Genomic DNA, 26,149 nt, shown 5'->3' on the forward strand with positions numbered 1-26,149 from the left:
AAATAAGGTCTAACTTGAAGTACACTTTAGTGAAAGAATTAATGCTGACGTGAAAATTACCTGTCCAAATGTACACACACAAGTACCTTCCAAGTAAAATAAGTTGATTAATAAGGTTGGGGTGATCTTGGAGGGGTAATGAAAAAGCATGAACAGCTTCCTGTTTGCCCTGTGGATTCATTTCATGCCAGTGGAAATCTTATTGGAAGTGTGGTGCAGAACCTGAAATTCAACTAGCACATTTAGCAGATCAGTGACAATGTAGGATAGGGCAATGCTATGGCGGTGGAATACTGCTGAATGAATGATGAAGCAGTTTAGTTGGATAATTAAAGTGAAAATGAAAAATGGACACTCAAACTAAGTTTGCAAATGAAGATGAGGTACTGAGGGAAAATTATGTAGTTAGGCATATCAATGACTGTACAGAAAAAAATATATATATAATCACCACTGATGCCACTTCTGCTAATATTATTGATCTTTGTACTGTGATTAAGGCAAAAAAAATCTAAATTCACATGAATGAATTTGGGGGCCAAAAATTTATAAGGACAGTGTCTCTAACTCTATTTTCCTGTCCAATTACCATGTCCTTGTATTGCCTTGATGTCTCTAAAATCTAAACACCTCATTTCTATTATAATCATCTGAGATTGTAAATCTCAGAAATTCACAATCATCTGCATAAGTGAATTTCTCACCTCTGTCCTAAATGACTGCCTTGACACTATTTCCTCAAGTTCTGAATTCACTTAGGGATGAAAGCCTCTCAGAACCTGTTGTGCCACTTCCCCTCAGAAGCCTGTCTGTCTAATGACATAGTCATGAATTTTCCAAACTTGAGTGTAGCCCATCTCTATAGAATCTCTCCTCACAGGCTATAACTTTGTCTCCTGAATCAATCCAGTCAAACCTGATTGCACTGACTCCACTGGATTACAATACTGAGACCAAACCCACAAAGTGTCAAGGACACAACAACCTCAGGCAACAAAGGTTTGCTTGCTAAGTTTGCTGATGACATGAAGATAGGTAGGAAAGCAAATTGTGAAAAGAACATGTGGCTTCAAAGGGATGTATATAGGAAAATGAGTGGGTAATAATCTAACAAATAAATAGGAAAATGTGAAATTATGTATTTTGTCATGAAATTTATAGAAGCAGTTTATCTAAAGAGTGAGAGGCCGCAGTGCTTGTAGCATAGAGGGAGCTGTCTATTGCATAACTTCCAAAAAGCTACTATACAATAGGGTACACACAAGGAATTCTGCAGATGCTGGAAATTCAAACAACACACATCAAAGTTGCTGGTGAACGCAGCAGGATCTCGGCCCGAAAACTCACCAGCCTCTGAGTCCAACATATTATTCTCCGTAACTTCCGCCACCTCCAACTTGATCCTACCACTAGGCACATCTTTCCCTCCCCCCCCCCCACCGCTTTCCACAGGGATCGCTCCCTACGCGACTCCCTTGTCCATTTGTCCCCCCCATCCCTCCTCACTGATCTCCCTCCTGGCACTTATCCTTGTAAGCGGAACAAGTGCTACACATGCCCTTACACTTCCTCCCTTACCACCATTCAGGGCCCCAGACAGTCCTTCCAGATGAGGCAACACTTCACCTGCGAGTTGGCTGGAGTGATATACTGCATCCAGTGCTCCCGATGTGGCCTTCTATATATTGGCGAGACCCGACACAGACTGGGAGATTGTTTTGCTGAACACCTGCTCTGTCCGCCAGAGAAAGCAGGATCTACCAGTGGCCACACATTTTAATTCCACATCCCATTCCCAATCTGATATGTCTATCCATGGCCTCCCCTACTGTAAAGATGAAGCCACACTCAGGTTGGAGAAACAACACCTTATATTCCGTCTGGGTAGCCTCCAACCTGATGGCATGAACATTGACTTCTCTAACTTCCGCTAATGCCCCACCTCCCCCTCGTACCCCATCCGTTATACACAGATTCTTTCTCTCTCTCTCTCCTTTTTCTCCCTCTGACTATACCCCTTGCGCATCCTCTGGGGTTTCCCCCCCTCTCCCTTTTCCTTCTCCCTGGGCCTCCTGTCCCATGATCCTCTCATATACCTTTTGCCAATCACCTGTCTAGCTCTTGGCTCCATCCCTCCCCCTCCCGTCTTCTCCTATTATTTTGGATCTCCCCCTCCCCTTCCCACTTTCAAATCTCTTACTAACTCTTCCTTCAGTTAGTCCTGACGAAGGGTCTCGGCCTGAAACATCCACTGTACCTCTTCCTAGAGAGGTACAGTGCCTGGCCTGGCCTGTTCCTCTGCCTGGCCTGCTGCGTTCACCAGCAACTTTGATGTGTATACAATAGGGTAATTAGGAAAGTTAACTGAATATTGTTGTACACTCCCAAGGGCACTGACTACCCAAACTATTTAAAACTTACTACCCAAACTATTTAAATCTTTTCTAGAAAATCTAGGTTCCAGTCTTTACCAACTGTTAATCTGGAATACAGCACGTGGTAAATCTTTACTTAAATAACAATTATAGAAAATCAGGGCAAGTAAAAACATACCATAACCTGCAAAAGCCTCACTCTGTGAACTTAAAGAAAACAGCCAATAGTAATGATAAAACTTAAGGTTTTTAAATATAAAATGATAATCTTCAATTAATTCAATAGATTTTCAAATAGTAAAAGTAGCAAAAGCTTACCTTTGTTTTTCTGTTTCTGATTTTATTTCCTCTGTTAAAGAATAAAAATACAAATTCAGTAAATATCAATATTTCACAGTGTCAATATATCAACAAACATCTCAAGCAACTGGAGAAAATTCGGTCAACCTAAGACTATTTTATGTTCTTTTCAATTATCCAATTTAAATATTTCGCAATTTTTGTTTCAAAAATGCAATGGTCTTTCTGCCTCAAACATCTTACTGTTGCAAATGAATCAACTGTCCAAAATTATGTTTTGATGACACTGAAAATCTGAAAAAGGGTGAAGGCTACTGCAAATACTCAGCAAAACAGGAACATAGCAGATCATTTTTTCCATCAAAAATCTTCTTTATATGCCACAATTGGCAAATTTATTTTGCTGCCAAAAAACTAGCAAAGTATGAAAGTTCAAAGTAAATTTATTATCAATGTACATACATGTCGCCCTGAGATTCAAACAGTTACAGGCATTCACAGTACATACACAGAAACACCATGGAATTAATGAAAAATTGCACAAGACGAACAACCAATTGTGCAAAAGACAACAAACTGCGCAAAAACAAAAAAAAACAAAATAATAATAAATAAATACACAATAAATATTGAGAACATGAGATGAAGAGTCCTTGACAGTGAGTCCATAGGTTGTGGGAACAGTTCAATAATTGGGTGAGTGAAGTTATTTCCACGGGTTAAACAGCCTGATGGTTGAGGGGTAATAACTGTTCCTCATCCTGGTAGCATGGGTTCTGAGGCTCCTGTACCACCTCCTTGATGGTAGCAGTAGAAAGAGAGCATGGCCTGGATGGTGGGGTTGCTTGATGATGGACGCTGCTTTCCTGCTACACTGCTCTTTGTAGATGTCCTCAATGGTGGAGAGGGCTTTACCTGTGATGGACTAGGCTGTATTCGCTACACTTTGTAGGATTTTCTGTTCAAGGACATTGGTATTTCCATACCAGCCATAATGCAACCAGTCAGTATATTCTCCACTGAACATCCAAAGAAATTTGTCAAAGTTTTAGGTGACATGCTAAATCTTCATAAACTTCTAAGAAAGTAGAGGTGCTGCTGTGCTTTCTTTGTAATGGCGCTTACGTGAAAGGCCCAGGACAGGTCCTCTGTAATGATAACACCAAGGAATTTAAAGTTGCTATGGTTAAACATTTTATGGTCTAAAGTTAAGTGTAAAGTATATTGCATGAATACTTTCGGGGAGTGCAGTAGAATGATGGATAAACAAACAGATAACACTGACACTAGCAACAATCTAACATGAATACCATCCAGGCCATGCCCTCTTCTCACTACTATCATTGGGCAGAAGGTAAAGAAGCCCTAGGTCCCACACCACCAGGAATAATTATTACCATACAACCATCGTGCCCCTAGACCAGCATGGATAACTTCAATCACTTCAGTACTCAGCTGATACTACGACCTAAAGATTCACTTTCCAGGACTCTTTATAACTTGAGCTCAGTATTAGTTTTAATTTGTGAGGTTTCTCTTCTTTTGTATATTGACTTGTCTGTTTATGTACAGTTTTATGTAAACACTACTGCATTTTTTCCTGTAAATGCCTGGAAAAATGAATCTCAAAGTAGTACGTGATAACATATACATACTTTGATAATAAATTTACTTTGATCTTTGAATAGACCATGAATAAAATCAGCAAAGCAGTGTAACGGAGTCAAAAAGGCTACTGAAAGGCATTTTGGCGACATTATGAATTATTCATTTTTATACAGGACCTGTAACTTATTTTGGAGTTTGTGATCCGAGGTGTATATTCTTAAGGATAGAGGGCTTAATATTTTCAACAGAAGATGTGAATGTAGATTTAATATCATAATAAGATCAATCATGATGTCATTGAAATACAGAGCAGATTCATGAGGCAAGTGGCTCACTCCTGCTACTAATTTATAAGATGTTATCTCTTAGCCATGGGAAAACATCTTCCCCATATCTACAAAATCTGCAGATACTGGAAATCTAAGGAATGCACACAAAAAGCTGGAGGAAATCACCAGGCCAGGCAGCATCTATGGAAAAGAGTACAGTTGACGTTTTGGGCTGAGACCCTTCATCCGGACCTTGATGAGGGGTCTCGAACCGAAACATCAACTGTACTCTTTTCCACAGATGCTGCCTGGCCTGCTGAGTTTCTCCAGCATTTTGTGTGTCCCCCATATCTAACATGCCCAGCCTTCTAAATATTTGTACATTTTAATGAAGTCACCTCCCAGTATTCTAAAATTGGAGGCTTAAGTCTTGCACCATTTAATAAAATCACTACCCCAGGAACCAGTCTGGCAAATCTTTGTAGCACTCCCTCGACACCAATGCCCTTTTCAGTAGATTAAGAGGGCAAAAGCATGCGAAGTACTCCAGTCTAATTCAGAAAGTATTTTCAGCCCCTTTTTCACGATGGCCAATGAAAAACCTTCCATACATTCTTTGGAGAGCCATTGCATAAAGGCCCAAAGATTACCAGTGCAATAAGGCAGCTTTAATTTAGCATTTAAATCCTCTGGCAAGCAAAGCCAACATACACTTTGGCTTATTCTGCATCCCCCATGCTAGCCTTCAAAAATTCATACACATGGATAGCCACATACCTTTAAATTTCAAAAATTCCCAATCTTTAATGTCAATTTAAAAATCACTCAGTACAACATTTTCCCCCCAGTTAATAACCTCAAAAATTTTCACATCTCAATAGCAGAGAGGCTTTGGTGAGATATGGCGCTAAGTGGGCAACAAAATAGCAATTGTTGACCACTTAGCTTGTCACATCTCACCAACGTTTTTCTGCATGCTTATAACATGTCACATTTTCACTTACAGAACTTACTTATAGGCAATAACAAAATCTGAGAGTAGTCAGTGTATTTTGGTATCTATTGTATCCTTTAGTGTTTTAACTCTACAGAACCACCATAATGGCCTAGTAGCTATAGAGCACTATGTGCAAAAAAGGTAAAATCTACATCAAATACTCACTACTACAAGGAATCCACAGGATGCTTACCTAAGAATTAGGAGTGGGGCCCTGGCATCTACTACACTAATTAACTAAGTGACATTTTTCCACTCTAATCTCATACTCAAATTCTTTAATATCTGAACTTATCCACATTTATATCTTGAATGTACTCAGCAACTGCACTTCCAATAATCCTGTTGAGCAGAGAACTCCAAAGACTCAAGAGTCTCTGAAAAGAGATTTCTTTTCTTTTAACAATCACAACAACTGCAACTCATACTCACAACTTAAACAAAAAAAGGTTCTATTTTAAATTTGTACAATTCACAGGATAATAAAAACTAAGTGCTGAAGTAAAGAATTCTTAAAATAATGTAGGAAAATTATTCAAAAAACTGAGGCTGAAATAATTTTATCATCTAAGGACGGACATTGAACAAATGGAGTGAGAAAATAAATTGAGAGAAGAACAGACCAAATTGGAGAGAAGTACATTGTATATTGCCATAAAGAGATACATTTCAGCAGTAATTATCACTTATGTAACTTAAAAACTCACTTTTGCCTGACAGCACTTGTTCTATATTTTCTAGATCTTCCTTTTGTGAGATTAATGGGTTAGCATCTTAAATTCACACCATTATAGTAATTACAGTGTTGACACCGTTGGTAAAATCCTCAAGAATGCATCCTTTTAAAAGAACAAAACTTTTTTAAAAAATACAACTCATTAGAGGAGGGATGTCAGGCAGAATAGTTGAATGCTCTTCTGTGATATTGGAAGGCTGGGAGACCTCCAGTAAGACCCGCAAGAAGTGTATCCACCTACAGCTTTAAGCACCCGGTGTTACTAGTTACTAGCCAGGGAAAATACCACAGCAGTGCTCAGTCAAGAGAGATTGAAGAACTCATCCAGTGAGACTTTAGGGGTGAAACTGAGGAATAAGAAAGGTATGACCACATTAATGGATCTACAACATAGACCACATTAACAGTCGGCATGATTTAGAGGAACAAATTTGTAGAGAGATTGCAGACTTTTGCAAGAAACACAAGGTTGTGATCATGGGTGATTTCAACTTTTCACACATTGACTGGGACTCCCATTCTGTAAGGAATAGACAGCATGGAATTTGTTAAATGTGTTCAGGGAAGTTTTCTTAATCAGTATATAGAAGTCCCAATGAGAGACTGCGCAATATTTGACCTGCTATTATTAGGGAATGAGACAGGGCAAGTGACAAAAGTTTGTGTAAGGGAACACATCCCATCTAGTGATCATAATGTCATTAGTTTCAATGTAATTATGGAAGAGGATAGGTCTCGTCCTCAGTATGAGATTCTAAATTGAAGGAAGACCAATTTTGATGGTATCACATAAGATCTGGCAAGTGTGGATTAGGACAGGTTGTTTTCTGGCAAAGGTGTACTTGGTAAGTGGGAGGCCTTCAAAAGTGAAATTTTAAGAGTACAAAGCTTGTATGCATCTGGCAAGTAAAGGCAAGATTAACAGGTTTAGGAAGGCTTGGTATTCACGAGATACTGAGACCCTGGTTAAGAAAAACAAAAGGAGGTGCATAGCAGGTATAGGTCAGTAGGAACAAATGAGGAGCTTAAACAGTATAAGAAATACAAGGGAGCACTTAAGAAAGAAATCAGGAGGGCTAAAAGAAGACATGAGGTTGCTCTAGCAGACAAGGTGAAGGAAAATCCTAAGGGTTTCTACAGATATCGTTGCAGTGACCGCTTTCTGAATGGTAATCTTGAGGCTTTAGCTCTCTCGAGACTTCAGTCAGAGAAACCAAAGAAAAGCTCCAAGTTTATTTTTTTCCCCTTTCCTTCTTTACATCTGCTCAGTTAAGATAATTGAACAGTCCTCTTGCTGGATGTGAGAAGGCAGGAAGACCTCAGTTACTTATGACTACAACTACAAGAAGTGCATCCAGCTGCAGCTTCTAATCTGTGTTAAGCATTTGGAGCTAGAACTGGGACTAGGTGAACTCCGAATCATTCAGGATGCTGAAGGGGTGATAGATAGGACATATAGAGAGGTAGTTACACCCAAGGCGCAGGACACAGGAAAACTAGGTGACAGCCAGTAAAAAGATTCATTACCATACTGATTTATTTAAACAAAGGGTGGAACTTCAATCACAATATAACCTGTTATTAACTCATCCCATTGAAGGATATTTGCTTAAGTTAAAGAACCAATTTTATATGTTTGGAGATGAAAATAATAAACTGCTTGCATCTCAATTAAAAATGGCTGCAGCCAAAAGGCAAATCACGAAAATTCGTAGGAAAGCTGGTACCTTAACTCGGGAATATGAAGAAATTAATAAGATTTTTCAAGATTTTTATGCTGAGCTTTATAAATCTCAATGTCCGTTAGATTCCTCTGAAATGAATGCTTTTTTTTTTACGAAAGATTGTTTTTCCTAAAATCTCGGCTGAGGATCAAAAAACTCTCCATGCTCAAATTACTGAAGCTGAAATTCATAAAGCTATTTTTTCAATGCAATCTGTTAAGTCCCCAGGACTTGATGGCTATCCTGTAGAATTTTATTAAAAAATTGGAAAGTTGCTTTCTCCGTGTGTTGCAAATGTTTAAGGATTCTTTCGTGAAAGGTGACTTACGCTCTACTTTTTATGAGGCTTCTATTAATTTAATTCTTAAAAAAGATAAAAGATCCTACTGACTGTGCTTCATATAGACCTATTTCATTACAGAATGTCGACGCTAAGATTTTGTCAAAGATAATGGCCAATTGGTTGGAGAATATTATGGGTAAAATTATTTTTAAAGATCAAACAGGCTTTATAAAGGGTCGCTATTCTTTTTCAAATGTTCGGAGACTATTTAACATTATATATTCGTCCTCTTTTAAAACTCCACAATGTGTTGTATCTTTGAACGCTGAAAAAGCATTCGACCGAGTCGAATGGAAATATTTATTCAATATTTTAGAGAAATTTGGCTTTGGTGCTAATTTTAATAATTGGATTAAAATGATATATAACGCCCCTATTGCTACTGTTGTCACTAACAATTGTAGGTCTCCTTTTTTTTCAGCTTTCACGGGGGACAAGGCAAGGCTGTCCATTAAGTCCTTTGTTGTTTAATTTAACATTAGAACCCCTTGCTATTGCTCTTCAGGAGGCTAAAAATATCCATGGGATTTTTGTGAATGAGACCACGCATAAGGTCTCTCTTTACGCTGATGATTTATTGGTTTATATATCTAACCCTGACGAATCCATTCCTGCCTTGCTAAAATTATTTAATGAATTTGAAGGTTTTTCAGGATATAAAATAAATTTTAGTAAAAGTGAATTGTTTCCTTTAAATGATTCTGTCTCTATGTATGATAATACTCCTTTTAAAGTTACAGACTCTTTTAGATACCTAGGTATTATAATTACTAAAAAATATAAGGATCTTTATAAAGCCAATTTTGTTCCCTTAGTAGACTCTATGAAGTATTTATTTAGTAGATGGAGTCCACTTACATTTTCACTTGTTGGTCGTATTCATACAGTTAAAATGATGAATTTTTTATATTTATTTCAGAATATTCCTGTTTTTTTGACTAGGAAGTTTTTTGATCAGATTGATTCTATTATTTTATCTTTTATTTGGAATAATAAAAGACCAAGAATTAGTAAATGTCACTTACAAAAATTGAAAAAGGATGGAGGTCTTGCTTTGCCTAATCTAAGAATGTATTATTGGGCTGTTAATCTGCGATATATGTCTTTTTGGTTATACTGGGTTGATAAGAGTGATCGGCCAATTTGGGTAGACCTGGAACTGAAAGTTGTAAAACAGTTTTATTTAACCTCGTTATTGGGAGCTCCTTTACCTATGCAATTGGTTAAAGTTGTTAATTTAAACCTATATCCTGTGATTAAGTATTCTTTACAAATTTGGCTCCAATTCCGCAATTTTTTTTAATCTTAAAAAATTTAAACTTAGTTTAATTTACTGAAATTACTTTTTAAGCCTTCTTTGAGTGATCCAATTTTTTTACTTTGGAAAAATAAAGGTATTAATTCTTTTTTGGATTTATTTAAAGAAGATAGATTGATGTCTTTTGAACAATTAATTGATAAATATTCTCTTTCATACTCACACTTTCTGCAACACCTTCAAGTTAGACATTTTTTACAAAAATATTTAAGTAACTTTCCTTACATATTGGAGGCTGACCTGTTAGATACTACTATGAGAATGAATCCTTTGATTAAGGGTTCTATTGGAAGAATTTATAATTTATTATTACAATGGGATAAGTGTCCTTTATCTAAGATCAAACAGGATTGGGAAAAGGAACTTAATTTGACTTTTATGACGGAGGATTGGATGCAGATATTGAAGTTGGTTAACTCTTCAATTTGTGCCAGCCATTCATTGATTCAATTTAAAATTGTACATCATTATCATTTGACAAAGGAGAGATTTTCTAAAATCTTTTCTAATGTTGATAGTCATTGTGATAGATGTAAAACTGAGATAGCTACACTGACACATATGTTTTGGTCTTGTTCTATACTGGAACGGTTTTGGAAATCGGTTTTTTCAATACTTTCTAAAGCACTTAAAATTAATTTACAACCTAATAAATTAACTGCGCTTTTTGGAATAATTCCTCAAAATATTCATGGTATTTCTGTGTCTGACCAACATGTTATTGCATTTGTTACATTGATAGCTGGCAGGGCCATTTTGTTGAAATGGAAGGATACATCAGCTCCCACTTTGTCACAATGGTTCTCTCAAGTGATGCTATGTCTTAGTTTGGAGAAAATTAGAAGTCAAACCTTTGAACCTTTATTTGATTTTGAGAAAAGATGGGGCTCATTTGCACGTTATTATCATTTGAGTTAATTGATATAATTTTTCCACGACCTAACTGTAAATTTTTTAGTATATTTTCTTTTCTTGCTGGCGGTTTGATGTTTATTTTTAGAAGCTTTTTGTATGATGCATGACTCCGGGGTTGTACACCTAATGGGTTCTTTTTTTTTCTCTCACTTTTCTGCTTAGTAGGTTTTTTTTGTTATCACAAAATTTTTTTTCAATCTTTAAGATAATTTTTTTTGAGGCATTGTAAGTGTTGTTACTTCAATGTACTCATGTTATTTTTCCTGTATAATATAACAATAAAAAGGTTTGAAAAGTAAGAAAGAAAGAGATTCATTACCACCTTTAATTCAGCCAACAGCAGTGGTGTTATTAGCAAACTTGAATATGGCATTGGAGCTGTACTTAGCCACACAGTCATAAGCATAAAGCGAGTAGAGCAGGGGGCTAAGCACACAACCTTGCATGCACCTGTGCTGATGGAGATTGTGGTGGTGGTGTTGTCACTACTTAAAATTACTTTGCAATTTGCTTAATCTAAATGTTGTTGTCTAGATAATGATTAAATATGCATACTGAGACGAGTAAAGAACTCTTTTTTTCCCAAACATTAATGAGCCTACTAAAACCTTTGCTTCATGCTTGTCTAATTGCACAGAACAGCATCATTTAACAACTCCAGTTATAGCAAAGAGCATTCAAATTAAGCTAGCTTTGGCCATCACTGAAATAAGCAAGTTCTTTCCAAGTAGGGTTTTAATTGTAATAAGTCTGCAAAAAGAGACATTCTAAGTGATTCTCTAAACCAGTGCTTCCCAAAGTGGGTGATATCGCGCTTCCCCCCACTTATGGCAGTGGTAATTTCTAAGGGTAGACAAAGATAAAGGTCGCGGTGGGGAGGCTCAGTAGCAATGGGGGGGGGCAGCTAAGGGATTACAGGCTTAATTTAAGAGATAAATTACTTATCATAAGCATTTGATCCTCAGTGCATCATAATTGATCACATCAATCATGTAATCACCTCTTCTCTTGCTAACCCACCATTCTCTCACACTTTCCTCAAAGTGCGTTATAGTTGTTGAAAAGCAATGTGACACTTCTGTATTTGGTATATCATGAGAAATCTGGACTGAAGAAACAGTGTTATATCCAGGCCTGGCTTGCGCATTACTGTCATTCACTATTGTAGTACAGTGTTAGCTAGTACGGTTCCCACACTCTAATCACACAGTGATGCAACTCCTGTGAATTAGGGCATAGCATACGATGGGGTAAAGTACAGAATCTGCCTATTTGAATGGTCTTGACCACTTCTCTAATCCACAGCCCAACCAAAACATCCTGCCCTACTTCATATACCTTTAGGTAGAGAGTCAGGTTTTGCCCAAGCCATGATACTGTCGTAACTTTCCTCTTTATTGATTGCAGCACTTGAGGTTAGACTTTAAAAAAAATAGGCGATTGACTGCAGTCGTTAATCCATAATGAAAATGGCGAAAGCAGAACAAACAAGAAGACAGTGTAGTGTGGAGTAACTGAAATATGGATTTATACCAGCTCCAAGCAACCAACAAGCCAATATGTCTGTTGTGTAAATAAGTTTTCTCAGATGAGGCAATAAACCTGCCCAGGCTTCTTGAACATTTGAAGAGAATACACTCAGATAAAGAAAACAAGGCCTTGGCTTATTTTCATTCACTTCATGAAAGTTTTCAGAAACAGAAAACATTTCAAAACATGTTTACTTGCATTTCACAACAAAACAGTGATGGTTTGCAGGTCTCTTACATTTCATTGCTCCTTGCTAAATCAGGAAAGCCCCATACGGGGCGTCACGTGATGACGTGGGATTGAGATGTGTAAATCCAGCTCTCCCGTAAAAAATCAGCAAAGTACCGGTTAAACAAAACAAAGTTAATAAATACTTTCCAAAAACTATTTATAAACTTTGCAAGACTACTTTACGATATGCCTCGTAAACCGCATCAGAAGAAGTCTGTTGTTGCGAAGCCGCCGCGAGATGGGAAGTAAAAAGGGCCTACTGCAACGATGGAGCCTTGAACTCAGGTTGCATCTCCTTCGGAGGAAATGTATTCTATCTCCGGCATAGAACAGGGAGGAATAGCGGCGGTAGCGGTCTCTCGGAAGAAGATGCCGGAAATGCGCATGCGCAAAGAAGAGCGCATGCGCAAATCGACACAACTCAAACTACAAGAACCGACAGCCACTGCAACTGAAAGTGACTCAGAGTCAGAATTGGATTCTGCAGAGAACACAGATGAAGAGGAGGAGGAAGAACTGGAAGAGATTGGAAGTAAAGGAGATGATGGAGACATAAAAGAGGCTTTATTGCAATTAGTGGCTGAACTAAGAAAAGTAAGAGCAGAGCTTAGAGATATGAAGATGTGCTACAATAAAGCTATGAAAAGACAGGATAAAATGGATAAGGAGCTTCAGAAGATGGAAAGAGCAATGGGGCATATGAATGATAGAGTGGAAAAAACAGAAAATGATCTGTTTGTCTGGAACTCGGAAAGAAATCAACTCTTGGAGAAAGTGGACATGTTGGAAAACTTCAGTAGACGTAATAATATCAAAATTGTTGGTCTTAAAGAAGGTATGGAGGGAGAAAACCCAATAGAATTTTTTCAAAAATGGATCCCGCAAGTTTTGCAAATAAAAGAGGAGGTTCGATCAATTGAAATTGAGCGGGCACATAGGGCTCTAAGACCAAAACCACAAGATGACCAATATCCACGATCGATTTTAATAAAATTCTTAAGATTTCAAGACAAGGAAAGGATTCTACAGGCAGCTACCCAAGCTGCCAAGAATAGAAAAGGGCCATTGATGATTCAAGGGAACAAAGTTTTTTTCTACCCTGACATAAGTTATGAACTTATGAAGAGAAGGAAGAAATTTAATCCAGTGAAAAAAATCCTATGGGATTTATATTGCATTATCCTGCAACCTTGAAGATTTTTTTGCCTGGTGGAGAAAAAAGATTTTTTGATGACTACCAGAAAGCGGAGCAGTTTGTGCGAGATTCTCTGAATATTCACCAGATACAAGAACAAATCCAGGGGAGTGAGATAGATTGAAGATGAAGACTGGGTCAAAGAATGGACTTGTTGGATTTTTTGGCGGATGAATATATAAATATATTATTAATTATACGGGGGGGAAGAAAGATTAAAATTTGAAGAATACTAGTTGGGAATACTAACATTAATTTTGTTTTTATATATATATTTTTTTGTTGCGGGGAGCTGGAAGAAGCACTGACGAATTACTACGCTAATCATGTGTGCAAGCGTGGCTTTAGCCATGACCTGCAAAATGGAGGGGGGTAGTGTTGTGTATCTTTTCATTCACAACATTAGTGGGGGGGTATTTTGTTTTTTTCTTTTTTTGTATCTTTTCTATCTTTTTTTTTGCCTGGAGGATTGGGAGGGAAACACATAGCAACATGGTGAAGTTCAATGAGATTCCCCAAGGAACTATGAGAGTTGAGAAGATAAGTAATGTTTTAGATTGGAGTAACTTTGTTAAGAATAATGGCTAATTTATTGAATTTTTTGAGTTTTAATGTTAATGGGCTTAATGGACCAGTGAAAAGAAAAAGAATCTTAACACATATTAAGAAAATGAAGATAGATTTAGCCTTTTTACAGGAAACGCATTTAACAGAAACAGAACATCAGAAGCTAAAGAGAGATTGGGTGGGTAGTGTTGTTGCGGCTTCATTTAATTCAAAAGCGAGGGGAGTAGCAATTGTGATCAATAAAACGTTACCAATTAGAATACAAAATGTAATAACCGATTTTGCGGGGAGATATGTGATTATACATTGTCAACTTTTCTCTGAATTATGGACATTTATGAATATTTATGCACCAAATGAAAATGATGTAAAATTCATACAAGAAGCTTTTTTGAATTTGGCGGATGCACATGAAAAAATATTAATTGGAGGAGACTTTAATTTTTGCTTAGACCCAATCTTAGATAGATCAACTAAGGCTATTATAAAATCCAAGGTAGTAAATCTAACTTTATCATTGATGAAAGGTTTAAATTTGATTGATATATGGAGAAGAATCAATCCTAAAGAAAGAGACTATTCGTTCTATTCTCATAGACATAAAACTTACTCAAGGATAGATTTTTTCCTATTATCAATGCATATTCAACAGAGTGAAAAATATGGAATATAAAGCAAGAATACTGTCAGATCATTCTCCTTTATTAATGACAATAATAATGACTGATAAGGAAGAAGTGGCTTATAGATGGAGATTTAATTCAACATTATTAAAACGTCAAGATTTTTGTGATTTTATGAAAAAGCAGATCCAGTTTTTTTTTGGATACAAATTTTCATTCAGTGGATGATAAATTTATATTATGGGATGCGATGAAAGCATATTTGAGGGGCCAGATAATAAGTTATACGTCTAAAATTAAGAAAGAATATATGGCAGAATTAGATCAATTGGAAAAAGAGATTACAAAGTTAGAAAAAGAATCTCAAAGATATATGTCGGAAGAAAAATGAAGGCAACTTGTCAATAAGTTACAATATAATACGCTTCAGACATATAGAATGGAAAAAGCAATTATAAGAACTAAGCAAAGGTATTATGAGTTAGGTGAGAGAGCACATAAAATTCTTGCCTGGCAGTTGAAAACAGAACAAGCTTCCAAAACAATAAATGCAATTAGAACAAGCGCAAATAAAATATCTTATTTTTATATTTTAAAATATCTCTTGGAATAAGTGAAACCTTTAAAAGTTTCTATTCTGAACTATATCAATCAGAATCACAAAATGATGTTAATGAGATAGAAAGGTTTTTATCACAAGTAACTCTTCCAAAATTGAATTCGGAAGAACAGAAGGGATTAGATATGCCTTTTACATTAAAAGAAGTTGAAGAAGCTTTAGGATCACTTCAAAGTAATAAATCTCCAGGAGAAGATGGTTTTCCACCTGAATTTTATAAAAAGTTTAAAGATTTATCTCTTTATGGAGTTAATACGTCAAGCAGAAAAAACACATAAACTCCCAGAATCTTTTTCAACAGCGATTGTAATAGTATTGCCAAAAAAAGACAGAGACCCTATGAAACCAACATCATCCAGGCCTATTTCTTTATTGAATGCGGATTATAAAATAATAGCAAAAATTTTAATTGAATAGATTATCTAAATACTTACCAAAATTAATACATATGGATCAAACAGGATTTATTAAAAATAGACAATTGGCAGATAATGTAACTCGGCTACTCAGTATAATTCATTTGGCACAAAAAAGGGATGAGAAGAGTATAGTAGTAGCCTTGGATGCAGAAAAAGCATTTGATAGATTAGAATGGGATTTTTTATTTAAAGTATTAGAAGAATATGGGTTAGGAACATCTTTTATAAATTGGATTAAAATTTTAAATTCTAACCCTAAGGCTAAAGTAGTGACAAACTCTCAAATTTCAACACCATTCCAGTTAAAAAGGTCAACTAGACAAGGTTGTCCATTATCACCTGCTTTATTTGTACTGGCGATAGAGCCATTAGCAGAACTAATCAGAATTGATCCAGATATTATGGGTTTTAGAGTTAATCAGGAGGAATATAAAATTAATCTTTTTGCCGATGATGTTTTGATTTACTTAAACCCACAACATTCGTTTCATAAATTATCTTCTAGATTGGATGAATATGGGAAGGTATCAGGTTATAAAATAAATTGGGATAGAAGTGAAATTTTACCTCTTACTAAAGGAGACCATAGTCAATGTCGGTTAGCAACCCAATTTAGATGGCCGGTATATGGTATAAAGTATTTAGGTATAAGACTTGATAATGACGTAAAGAATTTATATAAATTTAATTATTTACCACTATTGAAAAAAATTCAAGAAGATCTTGACAAATGGATGATACTACCAATAACATTAGTAGGTAGAGTCAATGTTGTAAAAATGAACATATTTCCTAGATTACAGTATTTGTTTCAAACATTACCAATACAATTGCCACAGAAATTTTTTCAAGAGTTAAATAAATGTATGAGAAAATTTCTTTGGAAAGGTAAAATGTCAAAATATCATTGGAAAAATTGACATGTAAATTTGAGTTAGGAGGGCTACAACTTCCAAACTTTAAGAATTATTATAAAGCAAATCAACTTAGATTTATTGCATCCTTCTTCGATGATCGAAAACCAGCATGGATTAAAATAGAATTAGACAAGATAGGAGAAAATAGACCTGAAGATTTTATATATAAATGGGAATCTAAATGGATACGGGAAAAGAAAGAATCTCCTATATTAACACATTTAATTGATCTATGGAATAAGATAAATGCTGATAATGAAATACAGAAATCTTTATTAGCAAGGAGACCTTTGTTCCAAAACAGACTTATTCCTTTTACAATGGACAATCAACTTTTATATAATTGGTACCAAAAAGGGATTAAATCTATAGGAGATTGTTATGAACGAGGTATATTGATGTCATTTGAACAACTAAAGGATAAATATAAAATATCAAATAACACTTTCTTTTGTTACCTTCAATTAAGGGCTTACTTAAAAGGTAAGCTGGGTCAAACAATGTTTTTGCCAAAACCTAATGAAATTGAAACTTTAATTCAAAAAGGGAAAATTTAAAAATTTATTTCTTATATGCATAATTTGATTCAAAAACAGACAATTAAACAAGGAATCCATAAGTCAAAACAAAAATGGGAAACAGATCTGAATATTAATATTGATGAAACAAATTGGTCAAGACTCTGTCTTGACAGTATGACAAATACAATAAATGTTCGACTTAGATTAGTACAATATAATTTTTTTACACCAATTATATATTACACCACAAAAAATAAATAGATTAAATTCAAATCTATCCGATAAATGCTTTCGGTGTAATCAAGAAATTGGTACTTTCTTACATTCTACTTGGTCTTGTTTTAAAATTCAACCCTTTTGGATAAATTTAAGAGTCTTATTGGAACAAATTACTGGAACTCAACTTCCACATAACCCTGTATTATTTCTATTAGGTGATATTGAAGGGATAAAGCCGAAACTTAAATTGAATAAATATCAGAAAGAATTTATAAAAATTGCATTGGCAGTAGCTAAGAAGACTATAGTGGAAATCTGATTCGTGTTTAAGTATGAATCATTGGAATAATGAAATGGCTAGTTCTATTCCACTCGAAAAAATTACTTATAATTTAAGAGATAAATATGTAACATTTTTGAATATTTGGCGCCCTTATTTACAAAAGATAGGATGGCATATTTAAGTGCTCCGATAAAGATCTTGGTCCCTTGGGGAAAGTAACGCATAAGTATACCAAATTTATTTTGAATTCCATGGAGCATGTGGAAACCTTCCAACACCCAGGCGGTTCTTTTTTTTTCTTCTTTCTTTTTTAGGTAGGACTATATATGGGGGGGGGAGGGTAGATACTACCTTTTCATGTATTCATTTTGAAAATTCAATAAAAATATTAAAAAAAAGGAAAGCCCCATACAATTGAAGAACTGATTCTGCCAGTACTAAGCAAAGTTCTGAGTATGGTTTTGATGGGAATAGTTGAAATGTCTTAGAATATGGTAGTCACATTGTGCAACATACTCACAGCAACAGAATTTGCTCTGCAGTTGGTTGAGTCAACTTTGCCAGACCACAAATCTTTGCAAGTGAACAAGAAACAGATATGAAAGGAGAGCTTATACAGGTGCACATTCCTTTATCCGAAACTCTGAAACCCAAAAAGCTCCAAAAACTGAAGTTTTTTTTCGCCAACAGCTGATGTCACTCAGGTGTGACATGGCAGCACTAGCAGAGGCCGTCAGACGTCAGTTGTGGCTCAGCACTCGTACTGGCTACACGTGCATTTGCCGTTTGCTGATATCTTGTGTTCACTGTTAACTGTGTTTAATTTCACTGTGAAAATGTCAAAAAGAGCTGCAGATACCCCTATGGGTAACAATGAGAAAAAGAGAAGGAATCTTCTCTATGAATAACACAGAAAGTGGAGTTATTGCAGAAGCTTGATCGTGGTGTGTCTGTGTGGCGTCTTACTGAAGAAAATAGTGTCAGATCTACCACTGTATATGATTTAAATAAACATAAGACAAGTTACTGAAGTTTTATAGTGACAGTGACGTTCTACATTTATTCCAATAAGTCATTTACCATGTGTTTGATTTGGTTCATTTGAAGTTGTATATTTTTATGTTTTATTGAATGTTTTTGTTGGAAATAAAATTTCTTCTTGCCATTATTCATTATACCCTAAACAATACAGTATAACAATAATTTACATAGCATTTACATTGTATTAGGTATAAGTAATCTAGAGATGATTTAAAGTATACGGGAGGATATGCGTAGGTTTGGTGTGCCGCTGGGTCTTAAAGTCCACAGCACTGAGACAGGTTAAATAAGGGACTTGAGCATACGTGTTTTTTGGTATCGGTGGGGCGGGGCGGGGGGGTCTGGAATCCAAAAAATTCAGAATTCTGAAATGTAACTGGCCCCAAGGATTTCAGATAAGGGACTGTGGACCTGTATTTCAAGTTGTTGAGCAATTTTTCAAAGAAAAGGACATTCTGCTCACCAACATTCTTGCCTGTGCAATAGATGGGCACCATCAATGATAGGACACCATCATTAGGTTACTACTTTCCTGAAAAAAGCTGTATTTATCATTCACTGTGTAATTCACAGATAACATTGTATCACTAAAAAAAACTTGTGATCGGGCTGCGCAAATCATTAAATACTGTAATCTAAAAATTAAAGGCATCCGTTAGTCTTCACTCTCCAGAGCGCAGGCCTGGGCAAGGTTGTATGGAAGACCAGCAGGTGTCCATGCTGCAAGTCTCCCCTGTTGTCCAAGGGAAGGGCATTAAGTGCCTTGCTCAAGGACACAACACGTTGCCTCGGCTGGGGCTCGAACTCACGACCTTCAGGTCGCTAGTCCAATGCCTTAACCACTTGGCCACATGCCCATACCGTAATCATAGCAGTAAATAAAATTAAGTCTTATTGTCTCTCAATTCTCGACTATTTCAAGGGCTTTGTATTGGGAATGATGAACAGTTTGAGTGGTTACTGTTGCACATAGAAGTCAGATGGCTCTCAAAAGGAAACTGCCTGAGATGCTTTTATGCACTCTTTGAAACTGTGATAAAAATTTTGAAGACTCGAATGGTAATCGGTAATCAATTCAAGAATACTAGGCATGGCATTGCTTATTTGTCAGAATTATTTAGAAAGTTTAATTAAATCAATCCTCAATTGCAAAGAAACGATATAAATCTTATAAAAATTTCCATCTGTCATCTCCACATCTCTGTCCAAATTAACCCTATTTAAGTACAACATTGGCCATCGCGACCTTTTTTCATTTCTGACCTTCTGAGTTGGAACAGAAAGAAAAAAAAAATACCAGATGAATATCTACTGGTATATTGTGCACACCTAGGTGATCTGCATAAAGTCATATTAAAGAGATTTCAGGATTTTCTCTGATCCAAATTTCAGATTGAGTAATAAATTCCTAAACACTTGCAATGAGGATGGAAGAAGAATTGATCTTAGAAGGATGGAGGAAGAACTGATCTTATTACAAAATGACTTTGAGCTGTAGCTAAGGTTAAAAAAAAGTCATATCATGACTTTTTGCTGCAGAAAGAAATCTCTGAATGCTATCCTGCTCTGTGGAAAAAGGTGAAGATATTCTTTATTGGTTCTCATATTAGAAGTTCTAACTTCTGAATGTTAATCATACTTCTTGAAGATGGTCACTGCACTCATGACTTCACTCTTGCTAAATGAGCTTTTGCAGGGTGGGACATCTGTAATGATCAAGCAATGCACCACTGCTGAGGTACTTCTTGCAGATTTCCAAGATCGTTTATTGGTGCAGATCCATTTAATATCTTCAAGAGATAACGAAGGAGCTACAGCTGCATACCTGAAATCAGGCAAGACCTTTCCCCGAGTACTTTATTTCACCTGAAACTTAAGAATTCTGAAAACACTGGCAAGTATCTTTGTCTTTATGCAGTCTTGATTTCTCCTTGAGAGGCTATAAACATTACCCACCTACTGAGACCCAGTAGACCACTTATTTTTAAATAAGAAGAGCACATACTCTGTTTAAGTATTGTGCTTATAAACTCTACAGAAAGTGTTCAGTATCATGAGGTTTTCTTACACTGTAGCAGTAAAAAATGAAGGATTGTCTCGTTTACAGAAGACGCTACAAATATCAGATTTACTGTGGCCAGAAATATCTTTGCAACTAACTTGACTCCATAAAATAGCTTGTTCTTTTTTAAACCTATGCTTGCTCATGTTTATTTATTATCAGGAAGTGGTGACTTCGTGCAATCAAAATCAGTCACATGCAAAAATCTCATTTGGGAAAGGGTTTGATTATAACTTTATAACCATAACCCAGTCTATGTGGTCCACTTTTGTGGCCACATAATAGAGGCACCCATTCACTAGAGGCGGTCTTCGCTAGCAGGTCATTTTTTTTCTAGTTTGGTTAGGTTCTCTTCCACTAGCATTTTTGAGTACAGAACTGAACATGAATCAGAGGGCGTGGACTTAGCTGTTAGCTTGATTTCAAACTCTTCCCAGACGAGAACATTGAAGAAACTGTTGTCACATCTTACCAACTAGTCACCCAGCTGCTAAGTTGCTATCATGCTGTCAAGCTTGAACAGATTTGCTAAGACTCCAATGCATCTTTAATGACTTTCATCAAAGCCTTGAACAGCAAACAAGATCAGCTTACAGAAATGGCAGTAACTAAAGGGAGTGGGAGTTGAGGGCCTTTTTCTTCACTGTACCCTCCATTTTACCTGGAACATCCAAGTGCTCACCTGAAGATTGCGTAAATGTGCAATTTTAACTATACATGTTCAAAGCACTGTGATCATGAGTCCTCCACTTCTCTTTTATCATTAACCTGAAAGAACAACTCCATACTCTGTCTATTCCATGGGCTCTGCTCTGGAACCTATAACCCAAAATAAACCTCTCTGTTCTAACCAAGTGATGAATTAGTTTGTTTGTTTGTTTGAAATCCTCAGCTGCGTATCAAATGCTTGTTTTGGATGCCCCTGTGAACCTAACCCCCAAACTCCCAACAATCCTAACATATCTGTCCTTAATATACAAAAAACAATACTGCCTCTGTGACCCAACACTGAGCATTGCCATGTTTTCTTGTGATCCCCAGCCACATTTTCCAATATTGGACAGAAGAAACAATGCTACCAGGTACCAAGCACACCAAGTATAAGACACAATCAATGATGTTGTTGCTAACAAATGTGTTTTCAGTACATTAGTGGGTGTACAGTTCTAATAAGCGGTGTCTGTGTTTTTGATTGTATACTGCATAGTAATGCAGTATCTCAACAAGATACTGTAATTAGAACATTATTTATTATGCACAGAGTATATTCAGATAAAAAAATATTTTAGTAAAGCTTGCTTTACTAAGGCTATACTTGGTTTGTTTGCTAATCTAACAGTGGTACATTATATATCACTATACACTTTGTCATACCATCTCTTTAGTATTCTTAGAGATAAAATCATACACAAGACATGCAAATGTACCCTTGCAATAACAAGAGCTTAGGTAATGAAAACTGCCCTTAATGGAATTTCCAAACCACCTTCAAATAATAATAAAAATCACTCTTCTGCAATTTGTGTGAAGTACATGAATAAATGCAAAATATACACAGAGAATTCAACTAGTTTCACAAGGACAATAATTACATGCTGCCAGTTCACAAGTCTGATTTAAGGGATTTGCTTTTGAAACTGATAATGCAGCTTCTTCTCCTATACATACAACTTTCTGGTGTTGCTTCACAGAGGAAAGCCAGTTAACAGATCTGCTTTCGAAAGTGACAAGCTTCTATTGATACTTGTACAATATACTTTATCAAACTATATAATGTTTATAAGGCACTGGTCAGACTGCACTTAAGATCATTGTGAGCAGTTTCAAGTCCCTTATCTAAGAAAGGATATGCCAGCATTTGAGAGAGTTCACAGGAGCTTCAAGAGATTGGAAGGGTTAATGTATGAGGAGCATGTGATGGCTTTGGGCCTGTACTCATTTGCATTTAGAAGAATTTGGTGAGGTGGGGCGGGGGAGAGAGAAATTGCATTGAAACCTATTGAATATTGAAGGACATCACTTTAGAACAGAGACGTGGTGGAATTTCTTAAACTAGGGAGTAGTGAATCTGGGGAATTCATTGCCACAGAAAGATGTGGAAGCCAAATCATTGGGTATATTTAAAGCGAAGGTAGATAGGTTCTTGATTAATCAGGGCATCAAAGGTACAGGGAGAATTCAGGAGAATGTGGTTGAGAGGGATAATAAATCTGCCATAATAGAATGGCAGAGCAAACTGAAGGGGCCAAGTGGCCGAATTCTGCTCCGGTCTTACAAGTAATATTCATTTCTAGCAAATTAGAATAACAACCTTGTTCACACTGCCTGTAATACAACCAGAATGCTTTCACCTATAACCTGTGGGGACTAACTGTTTTCAAAAAATACTTCCTGTAGCAACACATCTCATAACATGGGATTTAATTAGAAAAGTGGGTTTATGGTACAGAAAATGGTGATACATAGTTTTGTAGGAACACACCCCCTCCATAATGCAGTACATCATGCCATGATAATCCACCATCACTGAGAAACGAAACAAAACGTAGCAGGCAATTCATCATCTCAACAGTCATGAACATCACTGCTTCATCAGTCAATGTGCAATGAACAGGACACAGTTTGTATCATGGAGTTGCCGATTAGCTCGTGTATTTGAAAATCTTCGTAACATTTATTTATGAATAATCTGCCTTCTCCCTTCTGTCCCAGTAAAATCCCCAACACAAACCCTATTTATCTAGGAAAATGAAATCAATCAAATAGTGCTAAACTGAATTGTGATACTTGCAAAGCTTGTTATATGTTTGGTTTCAGCATACTTTCATTTTTAAAAATCTGCAATAATACCAAAGCCTCATTCGAATGTAAAATAAAATCTGAATACCACTGTTCAAGAGACAACTAGGGTTCCTGAGTTCCACTACGGAAGCATACATCCCAACAAATATAGGCAACTTCTTTGACGTTTTGATTTAAATAAGAATCAGGGAGTTAAGATTTATCGGTGAATATGGCACTCACCTTTGAGGCTCTTTGGAATAATGCTGGCCCAGGAGTAACAGCACTCCTGATATGTCTATATAAACTGAGAGAGCAAAGTCACAAATTTATGTAAACAATAGTTCTTCAATACAATACAGAATCTTTTACAATATTTCACCAATAATTAAAATTATCAACTAAGCGAAGATGGCTGCAGCCGATAGCTCAGAAGAAACCACAAGGATTCTACTGCACTTAGACTTGCGCAAGGTCTGCCCAAAGTCCAGGATGTACTGAGTATAAAATGAACCCTTTGTGGAGCCAGGTGGTAAAGCCTAACTGACAAAAGAAAAATCTCTTAGCAAAAGAGATTTGAGATGACACAGGGCTGCAGTTGATGAAATTTGATGGGAAAGGAAGATGTAGCATGGAATCTAAAAAAAGAGGTCGGGTGGGCTGATGGGAACAGTAGGGGGCGTGTCCCAGGAGGAGAAGTGTATGGTGACACACAGGTGGAGTTGGCAGAGGGGAAAAATATAGAGTTATAGATATGTGGAATTGGGTAGATAAAGAGAAGACAGGAAAGGATCAGATGATCGGTACTCTTTCAAGACAAACTAATTAGATTAGATTATGAGGACACTCAGTCCTCGTTTATAGTCATTTAGAAATGCATGCATTAAAAGATGATACAATGTTCCTCCAGAATGATATCACAGAAACACAGGACAAACCAAGACTAAAACTGACAAAACCACATAATTATAACATATAGTTACAACAGTGCAAAGCAATACCGTAATTTGATGAAGAGCAGACCATGTGCAGGGTAAAAAAAAAGTCTCAAGTCCCGATAGCCCCATCATCTCACACAGACGGTAGAAGGGAGAAACTCTCCCTGCCATGAACCTCCAAACACCGCAAACTTGGCGTGCAGCACCATCGGAAGCACCCGACCGCAGCGGACTCTGAGTCCGTCCGAAAACTTCGAGCCTCTGGCCAGCCCTCCGATACCGAGCACCATCCTCTGCTGAGCACTTCGACCCCGCCCCGGCTGCCGAGCAACAAGCAAAGCCGAGGACTCAGGGCCTTCCCCTCCGGAGATTCTGGATCACACAGTAGCAGCGGCAGTGAAGCAGACATTTCGGAGGTTTCACCAGATGTTCCTCCGTGCTCTCACATCTGCCTCCATCAAATCAGGATTGTGCACGGCACCCTACTTGACAGATAACAGACATCACCACCGGAGTGGCCGCTGTGAGCTGTGTTGTGCTGCCATCTTCTCCTCCCGATGGCAGTAAAAGAGTCAAAAATGCTTCACCCAAACTTGGTGTGGTTACATGGTGAATAAAGTTGGAAAATATCCTAGGGCATTAGATATTTAGAACGAAAATAAAATGGAAAAGCAAGCAGGCTACCTCTGACAATAAAAGACAAGAGAGTAATGGTGAAGGATGATCTTGGCCCAAAAGAATAGCAAGGAAGTATTTTAAAAGTAATACAATAATTATAAGGATTGTAGACAAATTGCAAATAGCAGCTTTGAAGACCAATTTATCGTGAATAGCCCCAGCACACCTTAAAAATGTGCAAGTAACAGGTTTAGAGGTAATCTCATCAAATAGGATTGATTAGTAATCTCACATTTACTCTCTGGGAAAAACAATCATAACAATAGAATTTTATATGCAACTCAATGATACAGTCAGAAGCTAGTGCCTTGGTCACAAATAAAATCTCAATTATATGAGTGGTGAATACAGTAATTGAAAAATTAAACTGAAAAGTTTGTCAGTAGATAAACAATGGAAATCCCTAAACAAAGTTTCCAAAACATCAAATTTATATTCAATAAAGAAATTAAAACTTTGTGTGAAAAGAGAACTGAGTAATGAAGCTTGACATTATGCTAAATGGAAAGCCTAATAATTTTGCCAAACGGAACAGTAAATTCAGAGGGGGAGTGATTATGGAAGCAGCAGCAAATAAATAAAAAGGGAAAAGATTAAAATGTGAAAATACATCAGAAAGAAATATACAATGATTTTCTATGACTGGAAATTGAAGACTGGATCAAAATATGAAGTAACCACAGAGACAAAAAAAATTGGCTGGGATGCTAAGTAAATGGAATGCTTTATTCTGGCTACTGTTGTGCTCTATCTTCATTGTGCAAGACAGTAGCAGTGTCACAGGTGTTGAAGGGTGCGAGGGAAAAGAGGTGAGTGCAATTACTATTACAAGGGAGAAGATACTCAGAAAGGTGAAAGACCTAAAGGTGCATAAGTCACCCAGACCGAATGAACTGCACCTTAAGGTTCTAAAAGAGTTAGCAGTAGAGATTGGGGAGGC

The 26,149-nt window shown here is 36.6% G+C and overlaps 1 protein-coding gene across 3 annotated transcripts in view; it reads right to left on the reverse strand.

The window, feature by feature from the left end:
* Positions 1–26,149, reverse strand: part of arfgef1 (ADP-ribosylation factor guanine nucleotide-exchange factor 1 (brefeldin A-inhibited)) — a 211,658-nt gene that overhangs the window by 132,674 nt on the left and 52,835 nt on the right. For all 3 annotated transcript variants that reach the window (XM_063064730.1, XM_063064749.1, XM_063064740.1), the window contains exon 2: positions 2,694–2,724. In XM_063064730.1, the coding sequence (XP_062920800.1) occupies positions 2,694–2,724 (31 nt within the window). The remainder of the gene's footprint in view (positions 1–2,693; positions 2,725–26,149) is intronic.

Source organism: Mobula hypostoma, chromosome 1 (assembly GCF_963921235.1).
Source record: "Mobula hypostoma chromosome 1, sMobHyp1.1, whole genome shotgun sequence".
Taxonomy (NCBI): Eukaryota; Metazoa; Chordata; class Chondrichthyes; order Myliobatiformes; family Myliobatidae; genus Mobula; species Mobula hypostoma.